Below are 24,486 nucleotides of genomic sequence, written 5' to 3' on the forward strand. Positions count from 1 at the left end.
TGATCTGTGTGGTCAGTGTGGTCCAAGTTAAACACACATTTGACGGATTTCAGGTTGAGAAGTTTAGATCCTCAAATTAAGATGCAGTAGTTGGAGAAAGAAAAAAAAAACAAAAACAGAACCATCATGTTCCTTAGAGGATTACAGAAACGGTGGACCTGAGTAAAGGGAAGTAATATAATTATCAAAAGACTGAAAGAAATTGAAAGCGTTAGTCACTCAGTCATGTCCAACTCTTTGCTACCTCATAGACTGAAGCCCGCCACGGTTCTCAGTTCATGGAATTCTCCAGGCAAGAATACTGGAGTGGGTTGCTGTTTCCTTCTCTAGAGGATCTTACCTACCCAGGGATCGAACCCAGGTCTCCTGCATAACAGGCAGATTCTTGACCATCTGAGCCACTAGCGAAGCCCATATCAAAAGACTGGTTGATAGTGATTCAGGAACCTATAGAAAGTTCGCTGATGCAAAATTTGTGGAGAGTTGATTTTGTTTTTCACTGTTTATGGCTAGGTGTGGAATTGGTTTGAATATTTTGTTCTATCTAAAATTACCAAAGTAGAACTATATAAAACTATGCAAAAGGCAAACTTAAAAAGGAAAGAAATCTTAAAGCTGCAACTGACTTCTTTGAAATAATGAAACTCATCACAAAAGGCCACATATTTTACAATCCATTTGTAATGAATGTCGAGAATACAGACGTCTATAGGGATATGATGTAGATAAGCCATTGGCTAGGGTTGGGGAGATGGTGGAGGCTGGGGGATAGAAAGTGACTCTAATGGTTATACCATTTATTTTTGGCATAATAAAAAATGTTCTAAACCTAGATTATGGTGATGGAGGCACAACTCTGCATGTGTCATTGTATTATACACTTTAATATTTTAATGGTTAATTATTAAGATATGTTAACTATATCTTAATAAAGATCTTTTAAAAAGTCACTGCAAACATTTTTAAAATACATGCATGTCAACAATGGTGATGTTTATCTGAGATGTTGCTGTCCTTAACAGGAGCAATTGAAACAGTTATTTGCAATCAACCTTACTAGTTGATGATCAAGTAACAGTATTTTATTTATTTTACTTATTGGTATGTAAGGTGCTTGTAAATATGTTTTTTACTGCTATCATGTTTAAAGAATTTGGGAGGGATTATAAGGTTTTGTATTTAACTTGTAATTCATTACAATTTCTTCCATGTAGAATATAAAAATATGGGTTCTTGGATAGCATTTCCACATAGGATGTCTAATTTTCAGAAATATATTCATGGTATTAAGTGGAGAGATAATTTCTCTGTATCTATATTTCTATCCTATTGTAATCAGTTTTCAGTATATCTCTTTCATTTGAGATGTACGATTTTTTGTAACATTTATTATTATGGCAATCGTGAATCGTACATAGGCTGTCTATGTGTGAATGTGTAATGGGATAAGGTAGGGGAAGCCCTCAGACACTTTTGTATTGTTACCAAGAAAACTGATGGCGACTGTAACTTCAGTGACATTTATATGCCTAACAAATCAGGAAAAACTAAGTGCACCACAGAAGTCAGTGTCACTGCTTTTTCCTTTACATTTACTTTCTGTTTCCCTCTCCCTCCTATTCTTTGCTTCACCTGAACTCAAAGCTGCCTCAAAGCTTGTTTACCGTGAAAGCCATCCACTTGTGCTGAGACATCAGACACTTTTGTTGAAAAGAGCAGCTGCTTCAGACCCATTTTTGACCATTCCGATCATAGCTACACTGATTTTAAATAGTCTTAGACCATTTGTTTCTTCACAGATAGCTCATAAATCTATAATCCGTTTAGAAGGACCAGATAAGCTCTGTTGACTGCAAATGGTACTGACTTCTGTGTTCCTATGAAAGGTTCATGTGACAGTAAAACTATCTATTGGGACAATTGAAAATAAATGGGTTATAGTGTGGCCTAGTTGTTTTTCTCTTCAACAGAAAATTTCATGTAAAGTACAAATATAAGGATAATTTGCTTTTAGCAAATAGTTATTATGCATATGATAAACTATATCTAAAGAAATTGTGTCACCCTTTTTTGAATAATTCAGTTTCTGGACATTATAGCTATACCTCAAAATTCCCTAGTATTATTAAATAAAAAGTATAAGAAGGTGTAATTTTCCTCAATTTTTATCTGAGTATTATTAGTAATCAAGTAATAGAAACAAATAATATGAGTTCAAAGTATTTTTTCTTATTTTTAGAATAAAATCTTAAGTGACATTGCATAGCAAAAATGATGTTTTAAATTAAAGAATTTAAATGTGACCGTGTTAAGAAGGTGTTAGCTTGTGTTGAATATGAATGCTGTGAACTTCAGAAAGAATAACATGTATAAGCATATTTAATCTAGTTCACCAAATCTGATTTTCCTCCTGTATTTCCTGTCTCAATACATGGCATCACTGTCTATCTGGTTCCTCAAGCCAAAATGCCAGCATTCATCCTTAATTACTTTTCCCCCTCTCCTCTATGATCTGATTTATTGTCAAGCTGTATTGGCCTTGCTTTTAAAACATATCCTGAATCTTTCCTCTTCTGTGCAACTTCATTGCTTTCACTCTAGCACTACCTGCCATCAAATCTTATTTGGGCCACTACAGGAGTCTTGTAAACAAGTTTCCTTCCTTTACCTTCTTGTGGTCCACATTCAGATCCATTTTCTTCATGGTAAAATCACACATCATATCACTCACCTACTTAAATGGCTCTGAATCTCAGAATAATATCCAAGTATTCCTTCCAGTACAGTAATGGACCTGTACTGTCCATTTAATCTGACTCCTGCCTTACTTCTCTGACACATCTCACACCACCCTCCTTTTGCTCACTGTGTGCTAGCAAAAGTGGCTTTCTTTCTGTATCCCTAACAGACCAAGTGTGTTCCTGCCTGGTTTCCTTATGATAGCTTCTCATTTCTCCTGGCATATGCTTTTCCCCCAAATTCTGCCACTACATATCCTTTATTATCTTTCATATTTGAGATGAAATTGTATTTCCTGTAAAAAATCTGTCTTGTCTACCTAATATAATTACTAGACTTGCTGTTATTTTAACCTGATTGATTTCCACCAGAGCACTTATTTCCTGATATTTTCTTGCTTATGATTTTGTTATCTCTTTCTCCCACTAGGAATTCAATGAGACTGTACCTTTCATAGTACCTCTTCTCCTTGTGTATAAGTGTCTTACACATAGCAAATGTTCAATGCTAAGTTTATAGTTTTTATGGGTATTGTATTTGTTCTTTGATTGCTTTGTTTAGCAAATAAAAACATTCTTTATTAAAGAAAGGTTGAAAATATACATAGAAAACAAATAATTCTCAAATCATTAAAAAGGAAAATAAAATTTAGAGGAAAATCTAAGAAAATTAAGACCTGGAAAGAGTTTAAATAAGAAATTTCATACTTGTGTTTTCTGAATTTCAGCTGAATTTTCAACCTCCTAAAATATGAGTGGATGGATGGAGGAATGTATAGAAAGATGAATTAATAGACAGATAAATCAAAATGATTTTAGGAAGCTTGAATCTATTAAATTCTTCATTGAGACCATATGTAATTTTAAGTAGCTGCCATTGCAAGAAATTGGTGTCTGTTACATTAATAAAACAGTGAAATTAAGAGTTGAGATCTGAGGCTGGATAAATGTTCACAGAAGCTTTGACTTACTAGGTCAATTATCCAAAAAGAAATTAAAATAAAAGAATCATTAACATATCAGAATGAATTATAATCTAAATGAAATAGAAATTAATAATTTAGGAATGAGAAAAAGAGAAAAATGAATTCTAATGTTACCACAAGCAACAATTAAAATCTTAAATAGCTACATTGTAGTGGAGTGTATATAGTCCCTGATGGTTTTTTGAGGTTTCTGACATTTCATTTCTGTTTGTTGATTTACACTTTGAAGCTTGTTATCATTAGAACTTATAAAATTAGGTCCTTTAGAGGTTATTCTAAGAATTACTTAAAGGGACTTATTTAAATAACACTTAAGGTCAACTGTTCTGGCTTCTCTAATTGCTGTGCTGGAACTTGGAAATATCTTTTGGTCTCTACATGTTTAAAGTGAAGAAAGATATAAAAGAAAGGGTGAAAGCAGGGAGTGAGGAAATTTATCTCTCATTGTTTGTATTACAGACACTAGTTAAATTCAAGGTAGAGAGGTGAATTTTGTGGATTAGACCTAACTCTGTATTTTTATAAAAAATTCTTTTGGGTATGGTAAGAACTCTTTACGTGAGATCTTTCCTCTTAACAAATTTTAAGTGTATAATACAGTATTGTTGACTACTGATACAATATAGAAAAGTCTCCCCCCAGAACGTTTTTCAATATGTCTGTTGGCCATTTTGTGTATCTTCTTTGAATAAATGTCTGTTCATGTCTTCAGTACATTTTTAAAATTGGAATGTCATTTTTTATTATTGTGTTGTAGGAGTTCTTGATTTATTTTGGAGATTAAACTCTTATAAGATTTATGATTTGCAAATATTTTCTCCCGTTCCATAGGTTGTCTCTTTATTCTATTGATTGTTTGCTTTGTTGTGCAGAATCTTTTTTGTTTGTTGTAATCTCATTTTTCTTTTTTTGCTTTTGTCGCCTGTGCTTTTAATGTCGTGTCTGTTAAATCAGTCTTTGTCAAGACTGATGTCATGACATTTTCTCCTATGTTTTCTTCTAGGAGTTTTAGTAGCGTTTCAGAATTAAGTCTTTAATCCATCTTGAGTGATTTTTTGTATATTATATGAGATAAATTTTCAATTTCATTCTTTTGCATGTAGAGATCCAGTTTTCCCCACACAATTTATTTAGGAGACTATCGTTTCTCCGTTGTATATTCTTGGCACTCTTGTCAAAGATCAATTGACTGTATATGCATGGATTTATTTCTGGGCTCTATTCTATTCTCCTTTGGTCAATGTATCTGTTTTTATGCTAGTACATTAGTGTTTTAATTAATTACTGTAGCTTTGTAATATATTTTGAAATCAGGAAATGTGATCCTTCTAGCTGTGCTCTTAAGATTGATTTGGCAATTTATGGTCTTCTGTGTTTTCATTTCACCTGTAGAGCTGTTCTTTCTCTGTTTCTGTAAATAATGCCGTTAGAATTTCGAAGGGATTGCACTGAATATGTAGACCACCTTGTGTAGTATGGACATTTTACTAATATTCTGCTAGTCCTTGAACATGAGGTATCTTTGTGTCTTCATTTTATTTTATCAGTGTCTCAGTGTTTTCAGTGTAGAGCTCTCTCTTACCTGCTTGGTTAAATTTATTTCTTAGTATTTCATTGTTCAGTAAATGTGACTGTTTTATTAATTTCTTTTTCACATAATTTATCATTAGAGTATGGAAATGAAACTGACATTTGTATGTTGGTTTTATAACTTGCAACTTTACTGGATATATCAGTTTTAATCATTTGTGTGTGTTGGGGGAATTCTACAGTTTTTTCTAGATACAAGATCGTGTCTTGTTGCAAACAGGGAAAATTTTACTTCTTCCTTTCTGATTTTAGGTGCCTTTTATTTCTTTTTCTTCTCTAACTACTCAAAGAACTTCCAGTACTATTTTGAATAGGATAACATCCTTGCTTTTTTCCTGATATTATAGGAAATGTTGTGGGAATTCATTATCCCTAAACCTGCCCTACAGGAAAAAGGCTAAAGGCTTCTCTTGAAAGAAAAGAATGCTAAATAGCAAATGATAAACTATGTATTTTTAAAACAAATAGTAAGACATTTTAAGACACTAAGCCAGAGACCTATTTTATGCCCTCTATTATCTACCAAAACAGTATTAAACATTTCATCATTTATCTGTATATGCATTCCATTTACCATCTGTACCATAAGTGTTTTTTGCTAATTTTATTTTTTTTAATTGGACTGTTGTGTTAGATATAAAAGACTTCCTTGAAATGGAGTTTCTCTTTCTAAGTGTGGAGGTTTTCAGGCCATTTTACAACATATTTTCAAACAGAAATCATTGGCAAGGATGACATCCAAACATGACTCCATTACTTTACTCAAAGATTGTTTAAAGGACAAATTACATTTTTTAGTAGCAACGTTAAAAAAAAAAAAAATCAGCCTAACATGAATTTTGCTTGGGTTTCAGAATTTCACGTTATTTGCTTAACAGTTACAGTTTGTTAAACACCTCTTTTTGTATTCAGGAAGCAAAAAAATCATTAATTTCTTGGTGAATGTTAAAGATCTTCTCAGTCTCAGTTCAGTCACTCAGTCGTGTCCGACTCTTTGCGAGCCTATGGACCGCAGCACGCCACGCCTCCCTGTCTATCAGCAACTCCCGGAGTTGACTCAAACTCATGTCCATTGAGTCAGTGATACCATCCAACCTCTCATCCTCTGTCGTCCCCTTCTCCTGCTGCCTTTAGTCTTTCCCAGCATCAGGGTCTTTTCCAATGAGTCAGCTCTTTGCATCAGGTGGCCAAAGTATTGGAGTTTCAGCTTCAGCATCAGTCCTTCCAATGAATATTCAGGACTGATTTCCTTTAGGATCTCCTTGCACTTAGAAATTCAGCCAAGGGTTTCCGAGAACACGTGTGTATTTACCCAATCATGATTCTGATAGCCTGCTCTTGTCTTTCAGATTAAATGTGCAGCTGGAAGCTATGTTAATACCTTATTTACTTCCATCTTATGACAGCTCTTTAAATCAGTGACCAATTAATTGTCATTTCTAAGCCTACAATTCAAGTAGTCAATTCTATGTAGTTTTTTTTTTTTCCTGGAAATGAAAAAAAAATGCTATGCAAAGGAAGAGTGTTAAATAGGATTATATAAATTATTTTCTTAAGAGATTCAGTAGTTTAGGTAAAGGATTAAATTCATAATAGTGTCAAGCAATGTTTGGGAAATATGCATCAGTCCATTTGTCGGCATTTTCCTATGGTAAGCTTGGGTCAGAGATGCAGTACCAAAACTACCTCATGTCACATTTTTCCTTTTCTATTTGAACAGTGTTTTGTTTGCAATATTTTATGTCAATGTCCTTCATATTCAAAGGTGATGCTCCTTATTGTATTGCTTACCTTGTATATATAGATAGGTGACCTTCAGGACTTTTTATTTGGATTGCATTTATTGTCAATTCCCAGTTCACAAAAAGGAATGTCATTTTGGGGCCTATTGTTATTGAAAAGTTTTTGCCAGATATCAAGTCACTCCAGGTCATACAGAAGCTGCTTACATATCAGATCAACAATCTACCTCAAAGATTTGAACTTGTATAAAGAAGGAGACTTTGTGATTATTATTTTTGTTTTATAATAATATAAAAGAAGCAGAAAACAATGTCACCAATACAAAACTGTTATATATGTAGACCTTATACTTGCTTGTATAGAAAGTTCACTTTGCAACCTCCTAGATTATTATAGTCACTGTTTTGGCCCCTAATGCTATCAGCTAGATCTAATAAAGACCCTTGATACTATTGTCAGGAAACATGTAGTTGAAGCAAAAAGACTGTTAATCGGGAAAAGATGCCAGTAGAAGGGAAAGTGGAGTGAAAGCATAAGTTAACAGGATGAGGAAAGTACATACCAAATAATTCAAATTGTCCCTCCATCTGCTATACTTAAATCTTATAATGAAACTCTTTGACTTCTTTATGAAATACAGACTGCCTTTGAGAAAAATGAATATGTTTAAAGGTCATTTCACATGTATTGTTTTTTTAATTCTAGTTTTGTATATGAATGAATACTTATATTCAATAAATAGCTGAGTTTTTAAAATCATATACCAAAAATGTAAAATACAATTTTAACTGTAGAAGATATAAAGAGATATAAGACATAGTCCTTATCCTTTAAAATCTTAAAACTTATAGAAAGAGTTAAGATGAATAGTTATTGCACAAGCAGAATTCTCTATGAACCATATGAGTGGATTTTGTCCCAGTATTATAAGACAGTGCTTCCAGTTATAGCACCAATCAATAATAATAATATTTATAAGTTTGCTGTGTTAAAATGAGAGTATTTGTAATTAGTAGAAAATATATTGTTTATATTATATAATTATAGTAATAAAAAATAGAATATAAATGATTAGATATCAAATTTTAAATTTATATAAAACTTATAAGTAGTCTTCAGAACCATCTCATTGATGGACTTGAGCCTGAATCCCATGAACATAAAACATTTACATCAGATGTTGTGATTTTTAAAATGTCCACAAACCCATTGATACACTTCTCTTCAATAAGGGGGCCCTAATTCTCCTCCCTTTGTGGAGTGGACTTAGTAACTTATATATAATGAACAGAATATGGCAAAAGAGATGATATGTGACTCACAAAACTTCATCACAGAAGATATTGTGTCCTGCTCTGGGCTCTCTCTGTTAGATCGCTTGATCTGGGGAAAGTCATCTGCCATGTCAGAAGGATACATATATATGCTACAACTGTTGCTTAGTCTTTCAGTCTTATCCAACTCTTTGTGACCCCATGGACTATAGCCTGCCAGCCTCCTCTATCCATGGGATTTTCCAGGCAAGAATACTGGAGCAGGTTGACATTTCCTCCTCCAGGGGATCTTCCCAACCCAGGGATTGAACCAGCATCTCCAATGTCTCCTACATTGCAAGCAGATTATTTACCCCTGAGCCACTAGGAAAGCCCACACATATGTATACCAAGTAACTATTTTGAAAGGCTCACAGGCAAGGAACTGAGGCTTTCAGCCAACAGCCAGTAAGAAACTTAGACCTTTGTCAATAGTCATGTTAATGAGCAAACTTGGAATGGAATCCTCCAACTCCAGTCCAGTCTTTGATTGTCTGTAACCCTAGCTGACATCTTGGTTATAATATTGTTGGGGAACTCTGAGCCACAACCACCCTGCTAGGCTACTTGTACATTTTTAATCCAAAGAAACTGTGAAATAATAAATATTTATTGTTTTAAAGCCTTTGTGTTTAGAGAAATTTGCTAAGTAACAGTAAGCATCTAATATACCAATTTTTAATGATAATCATTTTTAAGTCTTCATAGTCTCCAATAGGAAGTAATTTAGGCTGAATAAAAAAATTTTAGGCTGATAAAAAATATAAAGTTTTTCTATAATAATTCAGACATTTCCAATAGTTGGAATATTCTGTGCAAAATTTATTTTCCTATTTCTTTAATTGACAGATATAACCTTGATTGTGTATGTGTGTATGAAAATGTGAATGGACTTCAAATCTAGTTGAATTTTTATATCATCTTACATTTCAAAATTATGATGAAATTATAATTTACAGAAGAAAAGCCATTTTACTTGTAAGAAGTATATCATTAAAAATGTATATCAACCAAGAATCGATTGAAGTATCTGATATATCTGTACAGTCACCCCTCTATATCTGAGGGTTCCACATCCACAAATTTAACCGACTGGATCAAATATATACAGGGAAAAAAAATCCAGAAAGTTACAAAATACAAAGCTTGAATTTGCTAGTCACAAGCAACTATTTTCATAGCATTCACATTGTATTAGGTATTTTAAGTAATCTATATATGATAGATTATATACAAATACTATACCATCTTATATAAGGGACATGAGCATCTGTGAATTTTGGTAACCACAGGGCCGGGCAGGGTGGGGTAGGGGGTTGTCCTGGAACCAACCCCTTGTGGATACCAAGGGATGACTAGTCTGTATTTGGGAAGCCCTACCCCAGATCAGCCACACCTTGGGCTATGTGCCATGTTAAGAACCTATTTCATGAATCTCTTGTCAATAGTAAACAGCACCACACACAGTAATTCACTGCTCAAGCACATTTTCAAGTGACGGAAAGCCTCCTGAACCTCCTTCTATTGCCATGACTGTAGAATAGTGTCAGGCAACATATAAACTCGAAAGGCTCTATATAAAATTTATGACAAAAGGGAGCCTAATAGCTGTAGAAACTCCAGTCTCTACCAGGGTAATCAGTGGACCATTTCTAGTGAGACCTCTCATTCTGGTTTGTACATGCCAGCCAGCTTGCTGTGTGCTCAGTGAGGCCCTTTCTGAGCATGTGTTCAAGGAGAAGTGGTGAAAGCAAGCTCTCTGAGGTCTCTTCTTTTAAGGACAGTAATCCTGTTAGAGTGGGCTCCCCACCCATTTTATTTGTTTTCTGCTCTGTTTTGTATAAGTCCTTAGTTTTTGTTTCTGTTTCTTTTTTCCTATTTTCTTTTTGATTATTCAAATAATTTTTAATAATCCATTTTAATTTATGTTGGATTTTTAGTTGAACCTCTTCACATTATGTATTTATTTTCTCTAGAAATTATAATATAAATCCTAAATTTAGCACAATCTATGTAATATTGTACCACTTCACAGAGACTACAGAAAGAAGGAATCTAAATAGCATGTATGGTTGCATGAGTTCTATATTTTATTTGAACCGCTACCTTTCATGAGTCTTTCATAATATAATTTTTATTAATATTATGTGTTTGGGGCTTCCCTAGTGGCTCAGATGGTAAAGAATCTGCCTGCAATGCAGGAGACCCAGGTTTAATCCGTGGGTTGGGAAGATCCCCTGGAGAAGCGAATGGCAACCCACTCCAGTATTCTTGCCTAGAGAATCCCATGGACAGAGGAGCCTGGTTGGCTACAGTCTGTAGGGTCGCAAAGAGTCAGACACGACTGAGCAACTAACACTTGAGTTATATTGTTGGCATTGCAAATATTGTGTTTTAATTCTTCGGATTATGTTTTAAGAGTGTTAATATTTTTGTTTTAACATACCCTTAAAATCTACTTGCTCCTGATCTTTTTCCAAAGTCTTCAGGCCTTTTTTTTTTTGGCCAGATGTTAAGATCTTACTCCGATGTATTGACTACTTCTTTAAGCCTTAGTTTCTTTATCTGATAATGGGAATAAAAATAGTGTAGTACTTACCTCATAAGTATTCCAGCTGCCAGGCGCTGGAGAGGAGATGCCCCATGTCCAAGGATAGGAGCAGTGGCTGTGAGGAGATACCCCACATCCAAGGTCAGGAGTGGGGCCTGTGCTTCGCTTGACTGGCTATGTGGAGGTACCCCACATCCAAGATCAGAGAAACCCCAGTAAGATGGTAGGCACTGGAGCAGCTATGAGGAGATACCCCATGTCCAAGGGCAAGGGAGAAGCCTCAGCAAGACAGTAGAAGGGGCAAATTTGCATTTAGAATCAAGCCTCATTCCTGCCAGAGATGCTGAGAGGGCTCAAACAAACCTTGTGCGCACCAGGACCCAGGGACCCCACAGAGACTGAGACAGAACTGTGTTTGAGCATCTCCTGTGTAGGTCCAGGGTGGCAGTGGTCTGCCACAGGGACAGGAGCTCTGGGCGTGGGTATGGCATAAATCCTCTTGGAGGAGGTCGCCATTAACCCCACCATAAGTGAAAGTAAAAGTGAAGTTGCTCAGTCCTGTCCAACTCTTAGCGACTCCATGGACTGCAGCCTACCAGGCTCCTCCATCCATGGGAGTTTCCAGGCAAGAGTACCGGAGTGGGCTGCCATTGCCTTCTCCTTGACTACTCTAGATACCTCATATTCTTTGTTGTTTAGTTGCTAAGTTCTGTCTAACTCTTGAGACCCTATAGACTGTAGCCCTCCAGGCTTCTCTGTCCATGGGATTTCCCAGGAAAGAATACTGGAGTGGGTTTCCATTTCCTTCTCCAGAACTTACACAGGACTGGGAAATAGACTCTTGGAGGGCACAACAGGTCTTGTGCGCCAGGACCCAGGAGAAAGGAACAGTGACCCAATAGGAGACTGACCCAGACTTGCCTGTGGGTGTCCGGGAGTCTCCGGCATGGGTTGCTGGTGGCCTGCTGCAAGGTTGGGGGCAGACTGTAGAAGTACATGCATGGGACCTTTTGGGGGAGGTCACCATTATCTTCATTACCTCCACCATAGTTTGGCCCCAGGTAAACAGCAGGGAGGGAACACAGCTCCACCCATCAACAGAAAATTGGATTAAAGATTTACTGAGCATGGTCCCTCCCATCAGAACAAGACCCAGTATCCCACTCAGTCAGTCTATCCCATGAGGAAGCTTTCATAAGCCTCTTATCCTTCTCCATCAGAGAACAGAGGGACTGAAACCACAATCACGGAAAACTAACCAATCTAATCACATGGACCACAGCCTTGTCTAACTCAATGAAACTATGACCCGTGCCATGTAGGGCCACCCAAGACAGACAGGTTATGGTGGAGAGTTCTGACAAAATGTGGTCCACTGGAGAAGGGACCAGCAAACCGCTTCAGTATTCCTGCCTTGAGAACCCATGAACAGTATGAAAAGGCAAAAGATAGGACACTGAAAGATGAACTCCCCAGGTCAGTAGGTGCCCAATATGCTACTGGAGATCAGTGGAGAAATAACTCCAGAAAGAATGAAAAGACGGAGTCAAAGCAAAACCAACACCCAGTTGTGGCTGTGACGGGTGATGGAAGCAAGGTCTGATGCTGTAAAGAGCAATATCACATAGGAACCTGGAATGTTAGGTCAATGAATCAAGGCAAAATGGAAGTGATCAAACAGGATATGGCAAGAGTGAACGTTGACATTTTAGGAATCAGCAAACTAAAATGGACTGGAATGGGTGAATTTAACTCAGGTGACCATTATATCTATGACGGTGGGCAAGAATCCCTTAAGAAATGGAGTAGCCATCATAATCAACAAAAGAATCTGAAATGCAGTACTTGGATGCAGTCTCAAAAATGACAGAAAGATCTCTGTTCGTTTCCAAGTCAAACCATTCGATATAATAGTAATCCAAGTCTATGCCCCAACCAGTAATGCTGAAGAAGCTGAAGTTTAATGGTTCTATGAAGACCTACAAGACCTTCTAGAATTAATTAACACCCAGAAAAGATGTCCTTTCCATTATAGGAGACTTGAATGCAAAAGTAGGAAGCCAAAAAACACCTGGAGTAACATGCAAATTTGGCCTTGAAGTACAGAATGAAGCAGGGCAAAGGCTAATAGAGTTCTGCCAGGAGAATGCACTGGTCATAGCAAACACCCTCTTCCAACAACACAAGACTCTACACTAGGACATCACCAAATGGTCAACACCAAAATCAGATTGATTATATTCTTTGCAGCCAAAGATGGAGAAGCTCCATACAATCAGCAAAAACAAGACCAGGAGCTGACTGTGGCTCATATCCTGAACTCCTTATTGCCAAATTCAGACTTAAATTGAAGAAAGTAGGAAAAACCATTAGACCATTCAGGTATGACCTAAATCAAATCTCTAATGATTATACAGTGGAAGTGAGAAATAGATTTAAGGGACTAGATCTGATAGAATGCCTGATGAACTATGGATGGAGGTTCATGACATTGTACAGGAGACAGGGATCAAGACCATGCCCATGGAAAAGAAATGAAAAAAAGCAAAATAACTGTCTGAGGAGGCCTTACAAATACCTGTGAAAGGAAGACAAGCAAAAAGCAAAGGAGAAAACAAAAGATATACCCATCTAAATGCAGAGTGCCAACAAATAGAAAGGAGAGATAAGAAAGACTTCCTCAGTGATCAGTGCAAAGAAATAGAGGAAAACAATAGAATGGGAAAGACTAGAGATCTCTTCAAGAAAATTAGACCTACCAAGGGAACATTTCATACAAAGATAGGCTTAATAAAGGACAGAAATGGTATGGACCTAACAGAAGCAGAAGATAATAAGAAGAGGTGGCAAGAATACACAGAAGATCATCCCACCCTCATCTTCTCCCACAGAGTCCAAAAGACTGTTCTATGCATCTGTGTCTCTTTTTCTGTCTTGCATATAGGGTTATCATTACCATCAATGTATGGTAAAAGCCACTACAATATTGTAAAGTAATTAGCCTCCAACTAAAATAAACAAATTAATTAAAAAAAAAAAAAAAGAATACACAGAAGAACTGTACAAAAAAGATCTTAACAACCCAGATAATCATGACGGTGTGATCACACACCTAGAGCCAGACATCCTGGAATGCGAAGTCAAGTGGGCCTTAAGAAGCACCTCTAAGGGAGAAGGTGAGGGTGGGACGTTCTGGGAGAATAGCATTGAAACATGTATATTATCATATGTGAAACAGAACACCATTCCAGGTTCGATGCATGAGACAAATGCTCAGGGCTGGGGCAATGGGATGACCCAGAGAAATGGGATGGGGAGGGAGGTGGAAGGGGGGTTCAGGATGGGGAACACATGTAAACCCATGGCTGATTCATGTCAATGTATGGCAAAAACCACTACAATATTGTAAAGTAATCAGCCCCCAACTAAAATAAATAAATTTATTAAGAAAAAAAAAACCCTGAAATTTCCAAATATTAAAAAAAAAAAAAAAGAAGCACCACTACAAACAAAGCTAGTGGAGGTGATGGAATTCCAGTTGAGCTATTTCAAATCCTAAAAGATGATGCTATGAAAGTGCTGCACTCAATATGCCAGCAAATTTGGAAAACTCAGCAGTGGCCACAGGACTGGAAAAGGTCAGTTTTCATTCCAATTGCAAAGAAAGGCAATGCCAAAGAATCCTCAGTCTACTGCACAATTGCACTCATCTCACACACTAGCAAAATAATGCTCAAAATTCTCCAAGCCAGGCTTCAACAGTACATGAACCATGAACTTTCAGATGTTCAAGCTGCTTTTAGAAAAGGCAGAGGAACCAGAGATCAAATTGACAACATCTGCTGGATCATCAAAAAAGCAAGAGAGTTCCAGAAAAAGATCTATATCTGTTTTAATGACTATGCCAAAACCTTTGACCTGTTAGTTCAGTTCAGTCACTCAGTCGTGTCCAACTCTTTGCGAGCCCATGAATCACAGCACGCCAGGCCTCCCTGTCCATCACCAACTCCCAGAGTTTACCCAAACTCATGTTCATCGAGTTGGTGATGCCATCCAGCCATCTCATCCTCTGTCGTCCCCTTCTCCTCCTGCCCCCAATCCTTCCCAGCATCAGAGTCTTTTCCAATGAGTCAACTCTTCACACGAGGTGGCCAAAGTATTGAAGTTTCAGCTTCAACATCAGTCCTTCCAGTGAACACTCAGGACTGCTCTCCTTTAGGATGTACTGGTTGGATCTCCTGTCTGACACTGTTTCCACTGTTTCCATATCTGAGGTTATTGATATTTCTTCCAGAAATCTTGATTCCAGCTTGTGCTTCATCCAGCCCAGCGTTTCTCATGATGTACTCTGCATATAAGTTAAATAAGCAGGTTGACAATACACAGCCTTGACGTACTCCTTTTCCTATTTGGAACTAGTCTGTTGTTGCATGTCCAGTTCTAACTGTTGCTTCCTGACCTGCATACAAATCTGGATGAAGCACAAGCTGGAATCAAGATTGCCAGCAGAAATATCAATACCCTCAGATATGCAGATGACACCACCATTATGGCAGAAAGTGAGGAGGAACTAAAAAGCCTCTTGATGAAAGTGAAAGAGGAGAGTGAAAAAGTTGGCTTAAAGCTCAACATTCAGAAAACTAAGATCATGGCATCCGATCCCATCACTTCATGGGAAATAGATGGAGAAACAGTGTCAGACTTTATTTTTGGGGGCTCCAATAGTCAAGGCTATTGTTTTTGCAGTAGTCATGTATGGATGTGTGAGTTGGACTATAAAGAAAGTTGAGCGCTGAAGAATTGATGCTTTTGAACTGTGGTGTTGGAGAAGACTCTTGAGAGTCCCTTGGACTGCAAGGAGATCCAACCAGTCCATCCTAAAGGAGATCAGTCCTGGGTGTCATTGGAAGGACTGATGTTGAAGGTGAAACTCCAATACTTTGGCCACCTCATGCGAAGAGTTGACTCATTGGAAAAGACCCTGGTGCTGGGAAGGATTGGGGGCAGGAGAGAAGAGGACGACAGAGGATGAGATGGCTGGATGGCATCACCGACTCGATGGACATGAGTTTGGGTAAATTCCGGGAGCTGGTGATGGACAGTGAGGCGTAGCATGCTGCAATTCAGTTGGGGTCACAAAGAGTCGGACACGACTGAGCGACTGAACTGATCTTACCTCATATTTGGTAAATGAGATAATTTCTTTAAAGGACTCAAAACAGTTTGACATATAGGAATCATTCAGTAAATATTAGCTATATTCTTATGATTACTGGTCAGTAATATCTATTTTATGAGGTAATCAATGTAAATGCTAAAAATATATGCATAAAAACCCAAGCCCAGCAGGTGCCATATGGTAAGGGCTCAATAAATGATAGCATTTATGTTACTCAAGATACAATCTTTTTATAGGTGTTGATTCACATGGGGTCTTTCAAAGTATTGGAAATTGCGGGAAACAAAGATAAGAAGTATCTTAAGTCCTGTTCAGAAGTTGTAACTTTTATATTTGAAGTGTAGTTTTTTTAAAGGGAATAATGAGAGATATGGGGAATACTGAAAGGCAAATGAAGAAGTAAGAAATACGTGCAAATTTATCATCAATAGCCTGCAAACCAAACTGGAGAGTGTCCTTGAGCTGGCCTAACTGTCTCTAGAAAAAATGTTTGTTGAAAGTAGGAGACACATATTTATTGAAAGAATGGACCAGACATTCTTTAAAGTGCTTAGTATAGATTGGTAAACAAAATAGGCATGGTTGTAAATTTCTTGGGGCCTCAGGGATTTCTTAACCTAAGTTTTAACAAAAGCATTTATTATATTTCTACTAAGTCCTAGGCATTGTACTAAGATCTTTATTTAACTTAAACAATGAAGATCACACAGTGTTACTCTCCTCCTTCTTGTCTATCATTGGGCATTATCCATGTGGCTAGGTAACCATATAATTTTCTCCCAAACTATGTCACTTCTGAAGCTAAACTTCACCAGGATGGTAGGCATAAACTGAAACTATCCATGGCAAACCAGGGGACATACATATACCAGTTTCCTTTACATATAGTGATTTCTTTAGAGACTTACATACAAAGAGTCTGGGAAACATTTTTCCTTCTTAATGTTTGGTTTACCTAGCATGTACTTGATGATTATTGATTTCCCAAGATTCTATCTTTAGCTCTCTTGTCTTCCCTTGATTATGTTCATAGTTATACCTAAAAAATTCTGTGCTATTGATTCCCAAATGTTTATCTCCCTATCTTTCAGCATTTAGATTCTGTTCATGTACCTTCTTGCTTATTGGACATTTCTAGCAACTAACTGCTGATAAAAGCTGCTGACCTTATATTTTGTAAAATCAAATTTCACATTTTGTTTTTTCACATCTGCATCTTTGATTATGAAATTCTTTTTTCCTGGGAATGCCTTGTTTCCTATCCTGTTACCTATACATTTTGCAAGTTCATTATGTTTTCCCAAAACAGGAGCTTTATAATAATACAAATATAAAATAATGTCTCTCCTTAAGAGTAAACCCAACTGTTCCTTTCTCTAGAACATTTTTGTTGACAACCACCTACCTGACCCAGATGTATTTCTTCAGTGATTATTAGGCTCCTGTGTATACTTTTGTTTTAACACATGCCAGAGTCCTTAGAAGTTGTCTCCTTTATGTATTTTCCTTCCCCACTAGACTTACAATTTTTTCTTATACTGTAGGATTCTTGAGAGCCAGAATTATTTTCATTTTTTGAAGACCCTGGATCATAGGTACCCACATATTTATTTAACTAAGTCAAATTGAACTTTCCATTTGTAAAACTGTAGTCGAAGGACCTGATCTTGTTTTCTCTTTTGTAGTTCTGGCACTCAAAAACTGTGCCTGGAAATTACTCCACAAATCATTCATGTCTTGCCTATAGCAGTTAGAAATGCATGTTAGAAATAGTTGGAAGACTGTATTGGATGAGAAAACAAGTATAAAATCATGCAAGGTTTTGTAGGCTATTGCAAGGAACTTGAATTTTATCATGAAGGCATGCATAAATCATAGATCTTTAAACCCACAATTTTAAGAGATAACTCTGGTTTGATCACTGTGTGGGATGTGTGTTGAGAAATGCAGAGACTACTTAAGAAGACATTGCAAATAGTCAAAGTAAGACTTAATAAAAACCTAAAGTAGGGTGATAGCAAGGAAATGGAGCAAAAAGTCAGTTAATTTGAGCCATATTTTTGAGATAATCTATAGGACTGATTGATAAAATTGAATAAGCTATTAGGTATTATTTGTTGCGATAGGGCGGGTTGATTTTTAGAGGCAATTGATTACTGGTAGCAAATGAGGTCTTTTGAATGTGTTTTGAATGTGCCAAGTTTGAAAAATACATATAAGACTTCCAACTTGAAATGATAAAAGTGAAAGTTCTCAGCATAGAGGCTGATATTTAAGGCCATGAGTGACTCACTTCAGGAGAGAAAGTGGAGATGGGAAGGGGACATAGTATTAAATGTTTAACCACTCCAGAAATTTGATCAAAAGAGTCTACAAACAAAACTAAGAAGAAGTTATCAGAAAGCTAGAAGAAAAATCAGGAGAGCTTTAGATAATATAGGGGGGGACGAGATATCTTCATGATACCAGGAGAGTTTTAGAGAATCTAGAAATCAGAAAATATGAAAAAATGTTTTTCAAGAAGGACAAATGATTAACTCTGTTAAATGCCATTGAAAGTTCAAGAAAGATTAGAACAGAAAAAAAGGTGTCCTTTATACTTACCACCATAGAAGCTTTTGTTAGGGAGAGCTTCAACAGATGGGCGAGAACAGTAGAGTTAAAATCCATATATAAATGAAAATGGTAAATTGATGAGTTAATAAAAGATGAATAAAACAACATAGTACAGGGAGACAACTTTCACAATAGTTTTTATTCTAAAATTGAATAGGAAAAATGGAATGGTAACTAGAGGGCAATGAGGGTCAAGGAAATGTGGTTCTTGCATTAATGGTGGTAGAGGTGGTTATGGTTGTTTAAACATGGCTGTGAATGATCTAGCAGAGAGGGATGATAAAGGAGAAAGCTAAGATAATCACAGAAAGAAAGCTACAGGGGGATCGGGCCAAAGCATGTGTGAAGAATTTCAGGGTAGAAGAAGATGCATGAATATACAGACAAGTTTATATATTTGGTTATGGAAACAGGAGAGCACTTCTATCACTTGACTTCTATTAATATTTTTCCTATAATGAATGAGATTAATTATACAGTCTTGAAATAAAATATATATACAAAGAAGGCTTTCCTGTACTTTCTATGTTAAGTGTCCAGTGAATGTTGAGGGGTGTGAAAAAGTACCTTGCTGACTTTTCCCTACTCATTACTAAATTACATGGCTATCTGAACATAATACCATTGATGGAATTAAAGAGATAAGATAAACTCCTTGTTTTCCATATCAAATATAATGGAAAAAAAAAAAACCATCCTAACATGTTCTTACTCTTTGTCAGGCATTGTTCTAATAATTATATATACCTTGTTGGGATTCTTTATCTTAACTCATTTAATCCAGTTAGAACCCTATAAATTGGGAACCCTATAAATTGGGTATTATTATATCCATTCACAGTTATCATACTGAAGTCCAAAGAAGTAAATAACTTGCCTACACCTACTAAATCCTTGGTGGCTCAGACAGTAAACTATCTGCCTGCAATGCAGGAGACTTGGGTTTGATCCCTGGGTCAGGAAGAACCCCTGGAGAAGGGAATGGCTACCCACTCCAGTATGCTTGCCTGGAGAATTCCAAGGACAGAGGAGCCTGGCAGGCTACAGTTCATGGAGTCACAAAGTAAGACATGACTGAGCCACTAACACACACACACAATTTCAAGGGTAGAAGTGAGAGGATTACTACAACTATTTGGGGGAAGGAGAGGAAATTTCCAGAAATTGGCCCACAATCACTTTTTGGCCTTTTATGATCAGCCTCAGAACTGTCATGGTGCATGCGGGAGTGTCATTTAGCTTACTGATGTATTACAGTGAAAGTATAATCAGGCTCAAGGTCTGCTGGAAGTCGAATCTTCAGCCATCTTGGGCCTAGTAGGTTCTAACCAGTTTTTGTGTATCCTAATGAGCTATGTCATTCTTTTAAAGATTGTTTCCTGCCCCTTTCTCTACTGTGATAGACTTGCAATCGGTGTCCAGAGAGGGAAGGGGGCAGACAGCCTGGTAGGACTGAGCTCATAACCTGTGGAATCTGATCCTATCTCTAGGTAGATAGTGCTAGAATTAAGTTGAATTGTAGGACACCCAGCTGGTGTCAGAGTATTGCTTGGGAGTATGGGAAAACTCCACCACACACAAATCAGAATTGGTAACCAGAACCTTTAGGAACATTGTGTTTTCTAGCCCTGACCTTTAATTCTTGGCCAACTTTCTCATGTCAAGCTATCCACATAAAATTAAATTTATGCATAAGAGTGCCTTTTCTAGGTAGTCATTCCTGTTTGCTCTAGACTTGAAATTCTGGCTTTCATCCCTCTAAGTCTCTGGTGACTTGCTATGGACTCAAACTCTTAATACTTATTTTTGGACACTTTAGCTTTGTATCCTGGTGGATTACCTTTTCCACTTGCTAGCTCTAGAATCTGCTTCCTTTTCTAATGTTAATATTCCTGAGGCCTTTAGTGATAATCCTACCTGTCCACTTCTTTCCTACTGCCCGACTAGCCCACAGGCTCTGCCATTCTTCATGACCACCTTAACTTCCGTAAATGCTCCACCATAAAATTTGGCATTATGACATATGAAACTTTAAGAGAATCTTCTATTAGAAGGTTAAAAGATTAGAAAAGATAGAATGCTCATAGATGAGAGTGAGCAGCAATGCAGTTTTAATAGAGAGCGGTAATCAGTCAGTCATGGGAAACATTTTTTCTGAAGATTAATCAGCATTTTTTTCACCTGTATTTGCCACCTGAGCCTCACTTCATCCACTGGCTTGTCAGAAAATAAATAATGAACAATAATGTGATTCATTTAGATTGGTATATTGGATGGGTTGGCTATGACAAAAAAATAAACCCAGAAATGTATGTTGATCAAACATAATTGCCTTTTATTTCTGGCTTCCATTAGAGACCAAGCTGGATAATCCTGGTCACTGAGTACTTTTTTGAAAATTCAGGGATTCAGGGAGCCAGAGTCCGTCCACCTTGTAGATCTACCACCTTCTAGCACTTTATCCTCATCTCTGTGCCATGGGTCAGAAGCAGAAAGAAAATACAGAAGAAGCACATTTGTGTCTTAATAGCCTTGGCCCAGATATTACCCAAAGAACTTCTATGCACACTGTCCTGGAGAAGACTTAATCTCATGGCCACACATAAGAATAGAGGAAGCTGAGAGATTTTGTTTCTTTCTTTGCATGTTCAATGAAGAGAAAAACAATTTTGATGGCAGCTATTAGTTCTCATTAGAGTTAAGAAAAATAAGGTAAAATGAATTACAAAGTCTTTTACAAATGTGAGGTAATAATTATTGTTGTTTAGTTGCTAAGTCACATCTGACTTTTTGTAATCCCACGGATGGCAGCCTGTCATATTCCTCTATCTTATGTAATTCTCCAGGCAAGAATACTAAAGTGGGTTGCCATTTCCTTCTCCAGGGGGTCTTTCTGATCCAGGGATTGAACCCACATCTCCTGCATTGCAGGTGGATTCTTTTACTACTGAGCTACCAGGGAATCCCAAGATAATAATAACTATATGTAAAAATTATATATATAATTACATGCTTAGTATAAGATAAAATGCTGCTACTGAGTCAGTGCAAGTTAAATAATTGTGAGAAATAATAAAGGAAATATAGTAATCTGTGTATTTCTTTGTTAAAATGTTCCAATGGTGATTTTTCTCTCCAAAATCATGATTAAATCACAAACTGAAAAGGAATATCAGTTGGGGAAATGTTTCTTAATAAAGTAAATAGTAGGTTCTTGTCAACTTTATTAATGTAGCTTTCAAAACAGTTGGGACAGAAAATAAACTGTGCTTAACACTTGTGTAATGGATTATATTTGTCTGCTGTGTGATGTAGGTCAGAAAGAGTCTGAAGATGAAACTGAGGATGAAGAATTGGATGTCAACTTTAGGATATCAGTGTTCAAACTACCCATACATACTTTAGATTCATTAAGATACGCTGCACTATTGAGAACAAAAGAACAAGATTATTTTCCTACGTATGCCCAGCCATTTTCTCCTGCTCATCAAAAACCAGTAGTTAAAATAAAAGACATGCTGTTGGAAAAGAGAGTAAGAAGAGAGTTTTTGGCAACACATAGAGCTGGTATGAAACTCCAAGCACTTTGTGATGTTGATAAATATTTCTCAGAACAAAAGAAGCAGGAAAGCAGCAAAAATAAAGTAACAGCTGTAAGGATGGCACATATGGCCCAAGAACGAATTAAAATAACTATTAGAGAAAATTTAAATAATAAAATATATGCTACACATAAACTGACTGCAAGAGATGATGAGATAATTCAGGATGGTTTACAACAACTTTATCAGGACAGATCCAGCTACCTTGAGAAAGTTAAAGAGAGAAGAGCTCAGTTCCTGGAAGAAAAAAAACAAAAGGCTGAAGACCGTTTATTAATTCAGAACCTAAATAATGAGCGCACTCTTTTGACCAAAGGAATGACTACAATTGACAGATTGAAGAATAAGCAGGCTGCCTTGAAAGAGAAAAGTCTGATTGTTCAGCAAAAACTAGCAACTGAAAAGTACCAAAGGGGTTTACTTAAACAAATGAAGGAAATTAGGTAGGTACAGTTTTTATATAATAGTAGCTTTTAAGTTGCCAGGAAGGAAGAAATTTGCCTTTACCTTCTACTTTCTGCTGACTGGTTTAAGAATTAAATTGGTATGAGACAGAGTAATGGGAGAAAATCAAGCAAAAGTTTAATAACATCTATACACAGGAGAGATCCAGGAAAACTGAGTACCCCTCCCCCAAATAGCTGAAGCCATCACCATAAATACCATCTTCAGCTAAATATAAAAGGAGATACTGGGGACAGAGAACCAATTATGAGAAGTTACCAGGAAAAGCACAGTAAAAAAAGGTAAGGTTGACAGATCTCAGTCATTGTCTTCTCCATCAAGTTTTAGAGGTTTGGTCATCCACCTCGTCCTCAACTTAGAGTTGTAGGAAAGCTCAAAGAGATGGAAAGACACACATAATACTAAAGGGTACTAGACAGGACCCCAGTAACTTTTTTACCCTTTTTTACTCTTGTGTGTTCTTCACACAGGTTTGTTTGTTTTTTCTGATATTAGATTGAGGCTTGTCAGCCACAGTTTTATTCTGGTGATATTTTAAGTGGTCCAACCATAAATACATATGTTTAAGGCTTATCTGGAAATACATAAAGATCATGAACGTGAAAAGTGAAAGTGTTAGTCCCTCAGTCATGTCTGACTCCTTGCAACTCCAGAAATTGGCCCACAATCACTGTACAGTCCATGGACTGTAGCCCGCCAGACTCCTCTCTCCATGGGATTCTCCAGGCAAGAATACTGGAGTGAGTTGCCATTTTCTTCTCCAGGGGAACTTCTTTTTTTTTTTTTTTTTTTTTTTACTCCAGGGGAACTTCTTGACCCAGAGATCAAACCCCAAGTCTCCTGCATAACTGCTTATTTCATTTACATTTTTAAGTGCTATTGTTTTAAAAAGTAGTCTGTACTAGAAAGAAGTATAAAATAAAAAGAAAGCATTTGTCTTTTCCTAGCTAAAGCAAATTTAAAACTATTTACTGAGGTAGTTTATATAATATCTTTTTAAGTATGAAAAATATTTTATATTTTCTCCTCTAAAATTTACAAATATTTTCCTTAATGTATACCATGTTGGAGAGGGGGAGAAAGATTTTGGAAATAAATTTTTATAATTTAATAGAAAATCTATTTTGGAGAAGCAAATGAAAAGAGAATGAAAGCTAGTCTATTATATCAAAATACAAGTCGAGCACAAATCAGTGTTAAAAAAAAATTTGATCAACTTAGTTTTATTACAGCAAATTGAATATCTGGCCATCATTAATTTGTAGAAGATACAGAGACTAGTAAGCTTCCTGATGTGTATTAACTGAATTATCTTTTCCTGTAAGGTGCTGCAAAGATATCCTTGAAAGCACACAGGAATAAGGCAATGTTCTGATTATGTCAGTAATGTTTCCTAAAAGGCATTATGAGTCTTATTATAAATATTTTCAAATAAAGATTGAGTATCAATGTGCAGAAAAGAACTGTGACTCAAAAAAGTAAAATCTGTGTAAAGACTTCAGAAGTTTTTCACTTCTATTTTGGCCAGTTGAGTCTTCATTAATGTATCAAACACCACTAAAAGCATTCTAATGAATCTCAATAGCTAGTGAAGTCATTACTGAGAATATAGCTTCATGATCCTGTTCTGGAATGAGGAAAAATGAAGAAAGGGGAACTGTAAAGCTCTAGTTTAGGAAGTTGATAAAATACCAACAGGAGTG

General features: G+C 36.6%; 1 protein-coding gene across 4 annotated transcripts in view; it reads left to right on the forward strand.

The window, feature by feature from the left end:
* Positions 1-24,486, forward strand: part of LRRIQ3 (leucine rich repeats and IQ motif containing 3) — a 176,784-nt gene that overhangs the window by 147,778 nt on the left and 4,520 nt on the right. For 3 of the 4 annotated variants that reach the window (XM_081490214.1, XM_081490215.1, XM_081490213.1), the window contains exon 7: positions 22,032-22,761. In XM_081490214.1, the coding sequence (XP_081346340.1) occupies positions 22,032-22,761 (730 nt within the window). Of the gene's footprint in view, positions 1-22,031; positions 22,762-22,920; positions 23,065-24,486 lie in introns of all 4 variants that reach the window. The other variant, XR_014053605.1, reaches the window with a different exon arrangement.

The sequence above is a fragment of the Giraffa tippelskirchi genome, chromosome 5 (assembly GCF_054371585.1).
Source record: "Giraffa tippelskirchi isolate mGirTip1 chromosome 5, T2T-mGirTip1v1.2.pri, whole genome shotgun sequence".
Taxonomy (NCBI): domain Eukaryota; kingdom Metazoa; phylum Chordata; class Mammalia; order Artiodactyla; family Giraffidae; genus Giraffa; species Giraffa tippelskirchi.